At 41.6% G+C, this 13,021-nt stretch overlaps 1 protein-coding gene across 7 annotated transcripts in view; it reads left to right on the forward strand.

Moving 5' to 3' along the window:
• Positions 1–13,021, forward strand: part of RBKS (ribokinase) — a 110,553-nt gene that overhangs the window by 75,809 nt on the left and 21,723 nt on the right. The window contains exon 8 of one of the 7 annotated variants that reach the window (XM_004029035.5): positions 4,655–10,616. The exons of 4 other annotated variants lie outside the window; for them this stretch is intronic. In XM_004029035.5, coding sequence (XP_004029084.3) covers positions 4,655–4,720 — 66 coding nt within the window. In that variant the 3' untranslated portion in view covers positions 4,721–10,616. Of the gene's footprint in view, positions 1–4,654; positions 10,617–13,021 lie in introns of those variants that run through there. 2 more of the 7 variants (XM_055377661.2, XM_055377659.2) reach the window with 2 other exon arrangements.

Below are 13,021 nucleotides of genomic sequence, written 5' to 3' on the forward strand. Positions count from 1 at the left end.
TCCTTGGTCAAGCAAACAAAAATTAGAAAAAGAAAGATTATAATGACATCTGCTAGGTGCCTTCCGCATGACTGTCCTGTTCCCAATTAGGAAAATCTTTTTCCTTCATTTAGTATTCTCTTTAACTTTTAGTTTTAATATGTAGGAATCTGATTGTTTAGATCAAGTTGTATTGTGACTATAATTTGCATTAAATACATACATTTATTTCGCCCCTCACTAGTCCAAGGCAAATCAGATTGCCTCTCTTTCCTTCCTTCCTTTCCTTCTTTTATCCTTTCTTCCTTCAAATGAAATATTTCAACCACACTAAACAGTATAGAGAATAATATCATGAACATCCATTGACTCACCACCTAGCTTTATTGATTTTTAACATTTTGCTATTTTTGCTTCTGATAGTTTTTAAGAAATAAAATATTACAAACACACTATGACTCCTGTGTTTAAGATGCTTAATGTTATGAAGAGATTAGCTTTTTTTCTTTTAAGAGATTGGGTCTCACTCTGCCACCCATGCTGGAGTGCAGTGGCACCATCATAGTTCACCGTAGCCTCAAACTCCTGGGCTCAAGCTATCCTCCCACCTTAGCCTCCTGAGTAGCTGGGACCACAGGCATACACCATTATGCCCAGCTGATTTTTTTTTCTAGAGCTGGCGTCTCACTTTGTTGCACAGCCTTGTCTTATACTCCTTCCTGGCTTCAAGCAATCCTCCCACCTCAGCCTCCCAAAGTGCTGGAATTATAGGCATGAGCCACCACACTGAACCAGAACTTAGCTATTAATAATACATTTGAAGACAGTATTAGCTTATTAAAATGTCTCTTGTTCTTTGTCATTCTGCAGTTTTACTACAGGGAATCTAGATCTGAATTTATTTATACTGCTCGTGACTCTTCTTCCTGAATCTCAGTATTTATGTTTTTCATCAATTCTGAAAAACTCACAACCATTTTCTCTTATTGTTGCCTTTCCCCTATTTTCTCTGGGAACCCTATTAGATATTCTCTCTCTCTCTCTCTCTCCATACATATATAGATATGTAGATATAGATCTATGTAGACCTTCTCTTTCTATTCTTCATGTCTTTTAAATTTTGTCTCTTTCATAATTTCTATATCCTGGACTCTCAGTACTATATTCTGGGTTATTTCTTCAGGTCTTTTGCCCAGTTCATTAATTGTCTTCTTAGCCATGTCTAATTTGTTTAGCAACCTGTTTTTGTGTTTAGAAACCGTATTTTTCATTTCTAAAATTTCCATTTGATTCTATCTCAAACCTGTCCATTCTTTCATATGGTAGATTCTTATTTTAAAATTTCTTATTTTGTCTTTAATCATTTTAAACATGTGTCTGTAGTTTCTTTTAGCTGGCTCTATTATCTGAAATTGCTGAGGACTAATTTCATGTCTAACTGCTTACTCTTCATGATAGATTGTTTTGTCACATGTTTTATAATTGCGGGCTGTGAGCTTATCTTCAGTGGTACTTGATCTGTGAGAATCCTATGTAGTCTAGGTTGAAGGTATTTCTTGCCAGAGAGATTTGCCTTTGCTTCTGCCTGCTGCCCCAGGAGTATCCCTAGCTGAGGAATACTTTTATTTTGATCTCTTGGCTTGTGAATTTCTGGCCACACAGGTAGTATAAATTTCTTTTTTTTTTTAATGGCTTCTTTTTGTCTGTTTATTTCTGCTTTATATTATGAAACCTTTGTTAAAATGTACTACAGCATATAAAACTACATATTTTAGATGATCTGTTCTTCAGGTCTATCTCTATACCTTAATCCTAACTTTAACCCTTTTTTTTTTCTAAGCACTTTTCTAAGTACTTTTTTTTTTATTATACTTTAAGTTCTAGGGTACATGTGCACAATGTGCAGGTTTGTTACATATGTATACATGTGCCATGTTGGTGTGCAGCACCCATTAACTCGTCATTTACATTAGATATATCTCCTAATGCTGTCCCTCCCCCCTTCCCCCACCCCACAACAGGCCCTGGTGTGTGATGTTCCCCTTCCTGTGTCCAAGTGTTCTCATTGTTCAATTCCCACCTATGAAGGAGAACATGCGGTGTTTGGTTTTTTGTCCTTGTGATAGTTTGCTGAGAATGATGGTTTCCAGCTTCATCCATGTCCCTACAAAAGACATGAACTCATCCTTTTATGGCTGCATAGTATTCCGTGGTATATATGTGCCACATTTTCTTAATCGAGTTTATCATTGATGGACATTTGGGTTGGTTCCAAGTCTTTGCTGTTGTGAATAGTACCACAATAAACATACGTGTGCATGTGTCTTTATAGCAGCATGATTTTATAATCCTTTGGGTATGTACCCAGTAATGGGATGGCTGGGTCAAATGGTATTTCTAGTTCTAGATCCTTGAGGAATCGCCACACTGTCTTCCACAATGGTTGAACTAGTTTACAGTCCCACCAACAGTGTAAAAGTGTTCCTATTTCTCCACATCCTCTCCAGCACCTGTTGTTTCCTGACTTTTTAACTGGTGTGAGATGGTATCTCATTATGGTTTTGATTTGCATTTGTCTGGTGGCCAGTGATGATGAGCATTTTTTCCTGTGTCTCTTGGCTGCATAAATGTCTTACAAATTTACAAGAAAAAAACAACCCCATCAAAAAGTGGGTGAAGGATATGAACAAACACTTCTCAAAAGGTAGTATAAATTTCACAACCCAAACTGCTTAGGAAGAGGATCACATTACAAAGTCTCAGTGACAGGATTTGTTGCTGTTTCTCTGAGCCAGTGGTGGAATTTTTTTTTCCTGGTTCATGTTTTCTGTAGGAGTCTTAGTTCCAGCACTCCACTTTGCTTGAAACCCACCTTTTGTCCAAACATGGCCATTAAAACCCAAGCCCCAAGATTACCCAGACCAGCAAACTGCTTGGATGGCCGTAGTTTATGCTCTTGCCATGCTAGTTTTTAGAACTCTCTTTGTTTTTGGACTCTGGGAAAATCTTATTTCTATTTTTTAGATATATTAATAGTAATAAGGCTTCTGTTTTATCCCAGAGTTCTGAGTATCTTGTAGAAGGAGAGTTTTCAGATCTCTAGGCTATAACATTGCTACAAAGAGAAGCCTAAATTGGATTTCTTCACAGGCAGTGATCACAGTCAAGGTCCTCAGGCTGCCTTTCATCTTATTCTCAGAGCATCGTGGGAGTTCCAAGACTAATGATACAAAAGCAGCCTCTAGAACTGAAAACAGTTCCTTAAGAAATAGGAAATATTCTATTGGAAAGAATGGCAAAATGGAATGAGGCACATCCCACCGTACACTTTCTTATTCAGCACACTCTGAATTTTCCACATGCCACACAGTGGATATACACTGGTATGCCAGGGACACACTGGCATAATAAGACAGTCCCTGGCCACAAAGAGCTTGGAATCTAGAAGAGTGCATAGTCCATACAGCTAGAATGAGAAGTTCCATGGTGATGCAGTGGAGGGGGCCCACCTAGCCTGAGGAGCCCAGGGAAGCTGTTTGAGAGGGTAAGGGAAGGAGCTGAGCTGAAGCATAAGGCAGAGGCAGCTTGGTAAAGTGGCACTCAGGCAGAGGCAGCAGCTCATGAAGCAGCTAAAGGGAGCATGGCATATTTGTGCTGCTTCAAATAGTTCCATTTGGAAAGACCTGAGTACAAAGGAGAGTTAAGGATGAAGTGGAGAGGTGGCAGGGTTGGGTTGTAAAGGGCTTCCTTTGCCACTTCTGAGAATTCACACTTCTGAGGGCAATGGAGAGCCATTTAAGCAAGGGATACATTTGATCAGATTTATACTTTATAAAAAGATTAATATGGCTGCTGTGTGAAGAATAAATTGGAGTTTACAAGACTGGAGTCAGGGAGAACAGTCCAGAGACTGTCGTATTGATCTGGGTGAGAGATGGTGGCATCCTGGACTAGGGAAGTGGAAATGGGGATGCTGAGAAGTGGGTTTGAGAGCTCATGGGAATTCAGATGACATAAAGATAGTTCATTTCCTTAAAAAAAGTGGGGGCAGGGGAGAGATAACTAAGATGGTTATTTCATAGTTGAAACAAACAGATCATTCTGTCAGTCTGAGTGGTTTTCAGCATATTTTTTACTCTGACTCACATAAAAGCTAAAACCTACTCCCACTAGAAAGAGTTCCTGTCATCAGTGATTCTCTGCAGATAGCACAGAAAGATGCCTGTATAACTTACAAAAAATAAAATTAAAATCTCAGGTGATCCATAAATGCCCTTCCATCCGGTAAATGCCCTTCCATCCAGTATGCCTGCCTTCTAGGGAATCAATGATCTGTGTAACAGGCAAGCATTTAGAGCAGAAATCAATCCTTCATTTAAAGTAACTGACATTTGAAGGTAACTCTTTTGCAACATAATGCTAGTTCAGATACTTGCCCTACCACCTGTGCCTTAGACACTAGCTTATTCGTGGTAGAAACAGCCTTCACGTAACTATGCATCCTTCCCTGATAAAGTGACAAATCAGCCAGTATATGACGAATTTGGGTTGTGTAGACAAATATACCAGGTGCACCAGCCAAGACATACACAGTTGGTTGTGAATCATCCACACCAGCTTTCAATGCAGTTAGATTCACAGAACAATTGCTCAGTTCCTTCCTTCATTTTCACAGTGTAGACCTGGCTCAAGACCCAAGAGTGAAGCAGCAAGTGTGAAGAAGCAGAAACATTATAAATAACCCAGAGAATCCTTTTATAACAGCAACTGCCTACTGATTTTGTGGCCTAACAGCTCGAGCAAAAATGAATATAAATACAACATTGTGCAATGACTAATTACTCAAAATTTTGTGCATCAGCAGAAGTGGAACCTGTGGTTGGTGCTAATATTATGAAATGCCTTTGCTGTTTAATAATCTGGTAGCTCTATATTATTCAGCATGCATTTTTCTTGGAGAACAATGATTTTATTTCAAGTACCTCTCACTGAAATAAAAAAGCAGCTGTTAGAAGATGAACATTTAGCAGAAAATATTTTAGCGAGTCTTTTGTAAGATACTAAGTCCTACTGGATTAACTGTTTTCTGTCTAGAATAGTGGGGTCACAAAAAAAAGGGGATTGCTGACCACAAAAGGCAAAAGGCCAACCTTTAGAACTCAGTGAATCACTAACAGCCATTTTAGTTTTAATTGCCATTTACTCACCAATATATATACAAAGCTCTCATTAATATTGCCTGAAGAATGGGCCCTTTTTAATTCCATTTTTAGCTCGCTCTCAGGATTCCACTTCTCTTTCATTAACATGGAATTCTTTAAATTATAGAATAAATTAACCCACCGCAGACATTTTGGGCAGAATGGGGTTTTCAGCAATTTTCAGCCTCCACAGGCCATTCTTCTCAGCAGCTTGCCAGCCAGCAGAGCGGTGAGGGCCATGGCTGGGAGCAGCACCTGCCCCTGAAGTTGAAGAGAGGCTAGAGCAGCCCACTGGGCTCCTGGCCCAAGCCCACTCTCAGGGTGACAGTGTCCTTCACATGTTCCTCAGGCTAGCCAAACAAGGGGTGTGCCAGTGCGTAAGCCACATCACCATAAGGCTGCTGGGCACAGCCAGTTTCAGCCAAAGAACATTACGGTTGAGCTGCATTAATGTGCCCATATTGACTCAGGGACAATTTTTACATTATTATAAGCAAAACAGAAAATGTTCTTTTTTAAATTATCAAGAAATGTGAAAAAACAAAGAGTTTCATTTTATCTCCAGTTCCCATTCCTGGGGGGAAGTGGGTGATAGGTAAAGATTAAAAATGGAAGAGTTTTCAGAGATGGCTGAAGATTACCTAGAGGGTGAGGCTCAGGCTTGGGCCGAGGGTGAATGAGGTATAGAAAACGGAAAGGATCAGGCATGTCTGTTCTGTATATTATTTGGCAATACAAGACAGTATATCTACATTTTTTACAAATGTTATCTCAAAACAGCTTCGTCAAAATGCTCCACTTCAGTCCTGGTCTGACCAGCCAGCCCAGAGCCCATCACAAACTAACAAAGCTGAGAATGGACCCTGAGACACGGTCAGGCCCCAGATGGAGCCAGCCAGTGGCCTCTGTCAATGTGAACTAATGGCTGACTGGGACTGGGAGCCATTTGTCAACAATAGTGGGGCCAGATCTGTCCATGGCACCAACCTGTGAGGTAGGTTGAGCACCACAACCAAGCACCTCAAACTGCGTGAAGACTGAGATGGCTGAGACACACTGCATCAGGCAGGGGATTTCTTTTGTCTTTGACTCAATTTTAGATGGAATCCAAGTGATGCAGTTATTATGATTATCTGTACTCTTTCTTAAAAATGGTTACTAAATACTTGTAGGGTACCAATAAAGGAAGAATCTGGCAGTTCTGGGATGAAGGTTAATAGAGTTTTTCTTGTTTTATAGTAGTTGAAATTTAATCAATGTATTGAAATTCAGAAGATCAGTGTCATTTGTAATACCACTTACAGTCACTTTGGGCAGTGAAGTGCTGCCCTGAGCATATCTTAGCCCCACCTTACTTTGATTTTGCACTCAACCGCTTATTGATCCTTCTCTGTTCTCACCTATCTTAATGAAAGAAGGCTTTAGCCTCATAAACCTCATTCCAGATAGAAATACATAATTCAAGAGAAACACTGATGTCAAAGAAGAGAAGGCATACCAATTTGTGTCAGCATTTGCTGTAAATTAGAGAGGAGTACAGGGAGAGTTTAATGTAATGTAGAATTGGAATTAAAATAGAACCAATATTTAGGCAGTCCTCCGCCTCTTTTTTCCCTGCTGTGACATGAAGGATTGACTTTCTCCCAGCTTAAGTACCTAATGTAGTTCTTTTTTTTTTCCTTTCTGCTGGGATTCCCCCCAACAAAATACTACATATTTATTTCTGGCATCCAAAATTAAATATTTTCACCTTTTCCATTCCAGTCACAACCAAAAACTCAGGGTATGAAGAGTTGGAGTTTCCCCCTCATCTTCCACACCTTTGCAGCATAGAAAGGACCTCTGGTGGCCGGGCACAGTACCTCATTCCTGGAATCCCAGTACTTTGTGAGGCCAAGACAAGAGGATCGCTTGAGCCCAGGAGTTGCTGGAGACCAGCCTGGGCAACATAGAGAGACCCCATCTCTACAAAAAAATTTTTTATAGCCAGGCATCATGGCAAATGCCTGTAGTCCCAGCTACTCAGGAGGCTGAGTTGGGAGGATCGTTTGAGTCCGGGGAGGTCAAAGCTGCAGTGAGCCGTGATTGCACCACTGCACTCCAGCCTGGGTGACAGAGCGAGACCCTGTCTCAAAAAAAGAAAAAAAAGACCTCTGCCATGCCAGTGTAATCAGTTCAGCTGTTGTAAATCACTATTAATCCCTCCTTAATACAGTACTAATGTGGGTGTTACCTCCATGGTTTCTTTTTTCCTAAGCTGAGAATAAAAGGTTGATAGTGAACATCTCACAATGTAAATTTGTGCAAGGTGTTCCTGTACACTTGTGAGAATTCTTTAGCACACATGCAAGAGTGTTCTTCCTTTTAAAGTGGTCACATGGGAAGCTTCACATTCAGACCACATGTTGTTTTCAGAACCTTTTTGGAGCTCTTTATTTGAATTTCTGCCAGAGCCGATCTTGTTCTTTACAGTTGCCCATTGGTTTTGGCCAATGGCGGAGTTCCCTAGCTTGATCCCTCACCTTAATCATTAGACTTGGCTTTAAACAATTCACTCTTTCCAGAAATAAATTCCTTAGGATATGGTTCTCAAAATATGGCCCTAAAGCCAGCAGTATCGGCATCACCTGGGAAGTCATTTGAAACACAAATCCCAGGCCCTACCTTAGATTTAATGGATCAGAAACTTTGGGGATGGAGGCCAGCAGTCGGTGTTTTAACAAGCCCTCCAGGCGATTCCAGTGCACGCTCAAGTTTAAGAACCACTGACTGAGATGAAATGTGCCTCCATTGAGGATATTCAAAGATATGCTACAGATTTTGAAGGTACTGAAAGAGAAGTTTCAAAATATTTTTGAGCAAAGTTAGAATACATTTATGGCCTCCCCAGAGGACTGCTTTAATGGGGACTGGGCTTTAACCAAGGTGTTCCAGTTCTATCACCTAGCCATTTGACCTTGAGCAAGTTCTTACACTTGGTTTCTCATCCGGAAAATCAAAGACCCACCCTACCTACCTCACAGCATTGCAATGAAATTCAAATTTAATCACATCTGCAAACATGCCCTGTAAACCAGAAAGTGCTGTGGAAAACTGAAAGTCATGTCACTCTGCAGGCAGAATTCTGGTAGCCTGAACATTATGTCAGGGAAATGAGTGGGGCAAAGGCTTATATTTATCATTTCCCTGGCCAGATATACCTTTTTGTCTATATAATGGCCTTATGGATGTGTATCAGATTCTGCCATTTCAGCCTACCAATTCATCTGGTATTAAGAGAGGAAAACCATTGCCTGACTAGTAGCTACAGAATGCTAGAAAAATATTAATATATCCATTTTCAGGTCGGTCCTGGTGGCTCACGCCTTTAATCCCAGCACTTTGGGAGGCCGAGGCGGGCGAATCGTTTGAGCCCAGATGTTTGAGACCAGCGTGGGCAACATGGCAAAACCCTGACTCTACAAAAAAATACCAAAAAAATTAACCACCCACCTGTAGTCCCAGCTACCTGGGAGGCTGAGATAGGAGGATCACTTGAGCCCAGGAGGTTGAGCCTACAGTGAGCTGAGATCATGCCATTGCACTCCAGCCTGGGAAACAGAGTGAAACCCTGTCTCAAAAAAAAAAGAAAAGAAAAATATATCCATTTTTTGGCTGGGCACGGTGGCTCATGCCTGTAATCCCAGCACTTTGAGAGGCCAATGTGGGTGGATTACTTGAGGTCAGGAGTTTGAGACTAGCCTGACCTGTATGGTGAAACCCCGTCTCTACTAAAAATACAAAAATTTCCCAGGCATGGTGGCGCACGCTTGTAATCCCAGCTACTCAGGAGGCTGAGGCAGGAGAATCGCTTGAACCCGGGAGGTAGAGGTTGCAGTGAGCTGAGATCGCGCCACTGCACTCCAGCCTGGGCGACAGAGTGAGACTCAGTCTCAAAAAAATGAAAATAAAAAATACAAAGGAAAAATATATCAGTTTTCAAACTTGCTGTTTCCTACAAGGACCCAGGAAAGCTGGGAAATGAGCCATCAGGGCCAATTATGTTGTGCGGATACTGAAGCTCTTATGCCTGGAACATGGCACACACCAGCAGTGCAAGGGTCTGTCCTAAAAACATCATTTTATCCCTGTGCAGGGGTGTCTGGACCTTCAAGGAGGAAGCTCAGTGCTCATTGCCACACATTAATCACTGCAGAGAGACCAAAAAGAAAAGCCCTCAAGAAAATCAGGTCTATGGAAACCAAGATTTACAGACCAAACCAGTTAATGCAAGTTTGTCCAACACAAATTTGTAAACTTTCTTAAAACATTATGAGAATTTTTCTGCGATTTTTTAAACCTCATCAGCTATCGTTAGTGTATTTTATGGCCCAAGACAATTCTTCCAGTGTGGCCCAGGGAAGCCAAAAGATTAGACACCCCTGAATGTATCTGTGTTTGAGAAGAATGTGGATGGATTTTTACCTTAGAGATTAGCCTTTACAAACAACATCATAGGATTTTTTTTTTTTTTTAAGACAAGGTCTCACTGTCACCCAGGCTAGAGTGCACAGCTCACTGCAGCCTCGACTTCCTGGGCTTCAACAATCCTCCCACCTCAGCCTCCAGAGTACCTGGGACCACAGGTGTGCACCACCACACCTGGCTAAAGTTTTGCATATTTTTGTAGAGACGAGGTTTTGCCATCTTCCCCAGGCTGATCTCAAACTCCTGAGCTCAAGCAATCCGCCGGCCTTGGCCTCCCAAAGTGCTGAGTTTACAGGCTTGAGCCACCGTGCCTGGCCAGGAATTCTTAAACAGCAAGCTCCTGGTACATTTATAATTTAATTTGAAAACTTTACAAACTCTTTAATGAACACTTCTGGGCAGGAAGGAAGCTAAACCTGTTGCCTCAGTGCTTATTGGGAATGAAGTTTCAATAACACAGAACCACCTGGCCAACACCAACTTCACTTTTCACACAAAGTGCCAGCTAAAATCGAGATTAGGTGTGAATATATTAATAATTGGTTTATTATGGTTACATTATTGGATAATTACAGAACAATAAGCTATTGTTTAATTATAGAATTAGAATATGAAATGATTTTGCTCAAAAATGTGTCCCCACTTAACAAATCTCTAGAGACAAAGCAGATAAGTGGTTCCTAGGCCTGCGGGTGGTTGGGAGGAATGGGGAGTGACTGTTAATGAGTATGAGGTTTCTTTCAAGGGAGATGAAGATTTCTAAAATTAGATTGTGGTGATGGTTGCTCAACTCTGTAACTATACTGAAGAACATTGGATTGTACACTTTAAATGGGTGTATTATATGTATATTAATTATATCTCAAAGTTGTTTTTTAAATCCAATAGCTAATGAATTGTAGAGCCAAGACAAAAAAATTGTACCTATTTAAAAGACAGAAGCAAAAATAATATCAAAACTTTGCTGCATGCAGTTTCAGACTTGATTCATATGAAAGTGGTCATTTGAAATACATTAAGCCAGAAAATATTTGCTCTTTTGAGAGTATTGCTCTGTCGCCCAGGCTGAAGTGCAGTGGTGTGATCTCAGCTTACAACAACCTCCACCTCCCGAGTTCAAGTGCCTCAGCCTCCCAAGTGCCTCAGCCTCCCAAGTAGCTGGGATTACAGGTGCGCACCACCATGCCCAGCTAATTTTTATACTTTTTTTATGTGTAGATGGGGTTTTGCCATGTCAGTCAGGCTGGTCTCAAACTCCTGACCCCAAGTGATTTGCCCACCTTGGCTTCCCAAAGTGCTGGGATTACAGGCGTGAGTCACCGCACCTGGCCCCTGCTCTGTCTTTTAATTGCAGAGTAATTAAAAAATGGATTATCTCAGACTTTTTTTTTTTTTTTGAGACAGAGTCTTGCTCTGTCACCCAGGATGGAGTGGCACAATCCAACAGGGGCACAATCTTGTCTCACTGTGACTTCCACCCCCTGACTCAATAAATCCTCCCACCTCTGCCTCCCAAGCAGGCGGGACTATAAGTACATGCCACCAAACCCAGCTAACTTTTGTATTTTCTGTAGACACAGGGTCTCACCATGTTGCCCAGGCTTGTCTTGGCCTCAACTGATCCTTCTGCCTCAGCCTCCCAAAGTGCTGGGATTACAGGCATGAGCCACCACACCTGGCTAATAATTGAAATTTAAATGTCAAAAATCAAGGTGGCTGGTAGTAGAAGGCAAAGTCACGGACATTTGCGACGTAATGGTTTGTCATGTTCCCTACAGATTTCTTTAGAAAAAAAGTCAGCACTTACACAATAATGATAAGAAAACTGAACTTTCAGTGTCCATCATGATGCTCATAAACTGACCTGGTTAGGGAAGGCTGCAAGGTTGAGGTTCAGAAAAGGATGTGATCTCATCCTTATGATAGAAATATGCACTGATAAGAGAAGTTAGAAAAATTCAGATTTTGGCCAGGTACAGTGGCACGTGCTTGTAATGCCAATACTTTGGGAGGCCAAGGCAGGAGGATCACTTGAGGCCAGGAGTTTGAGACCAGCCTGGGCAACAAAGAGAGACTCTGTCTCTATAAAAATATTTTTTAAAGAGAAAAGAAAGAAAAAGAAAAATTCAGATTTGAGCTGTGGAACTAGGCTCTTGTGTAAGCGGCACTGTGCCTAATGGCATGTTCACGAACAGACCGCTCAGTCCTGTCTGCATAGGGGAGAACCTTTCCACTTTCCCACCTTGGGAAAGATAGGCCATGCCATGCGGGTTCTCATCTTCTTGTTAAATTCCTCACTCCAGGGGTTGAGTTTCCCCAGGACTCACTGGTGGCCATGGAGACTGTAAATGGAGGTAAACAGGAGAGGAACTGGCTGACAGAGGTAGGGATTTCTGGCTCAGTGAGGAAAGCACGGAGGTATTAGCGTGCACTGAACTTAGAGTTGCTGCGCAGGGCTTCTTAACTCACTAGAAGTCCCTGACTGGGCCACTGGTAGTTCTTTGGGACAAGAGGTCCTGCTTCATTTTTTCTCAAACTTTGTTTTTCATCATCATCCCATGCCAAGGAAACTTTTGAGACTTTTTTTCCTAATCACCCTCCCTCTTCCCCTATGAAATTTTTATACCACGTACACACATACACACACACACACACACACACACACACACACACACATATGTTCCTTGACCTACAATGGGATTACATTCAGATAAACCAACCGTAAACTGAAAATATAATTAATAGAAAATGCATTTAATACAGCTAACCTACTGCTATACTTGAGATGCTGTCCCTGCTAAATCTCATGTTGAACTGTAATCCCCAGTGTTGGAGCTGGGGTCTTGTGGGAGGTGACTGGATCATGGGGGTGGATTTCTCATGAATGGTTTAGCACCATCCCCTTGCCGCTCTCCTCAAAATAGTGAGTGAGTTCTCTCAAGATCTGGTTGTTTAAAAGTATGGTGGTGGGGCACAGTGGCTCACGCCTGTAATCCCAACACTTTGGGAGGCAAAGGCAGGTGGATCGCCTGAGTTCAGGAGTTCAAGACCAGCATGGGCAACATAGCAAGACTCTCTCTCTAAAAAAAAAATATATATATATATATTTTATATATATATATATATTTTTTATATATAAAATATATATATATATTTTTTTTTTCCCAGCTACTCGGGAAACTGAGACAGGAGGCTGACTTGTGCTCCAGAGGTTGGGGCTGCAGTAAGCCATGGGTGACAGAGTGAGACCCTGTGTCAAAAACAAAAGTGCATGGCATCTTCCCCGTCACTCTCTTTTGCTCCTGCTCTCCCCATGTGCCATGCCTGCTCCTGCTTCGCCCTCCACCATGAGTGAAAGCTCCCTGAGGCCTCCC

This window comes from Gorilla gorilla, chromosome 12 (genome assembly GCF_029281585.2).
Source record: "Gorilla gorilla gorilla isolate KB3781 chromosome 12, NHGRI_mGorGor1-v2.1_pri, whole genome shotgun sequence".
Taxonomy (NCBI): Eukaryota; Metazoa; Chordata; class Mammalia; order Primates; family Hominidae; genus Gorilla; species Gorilla gorilla.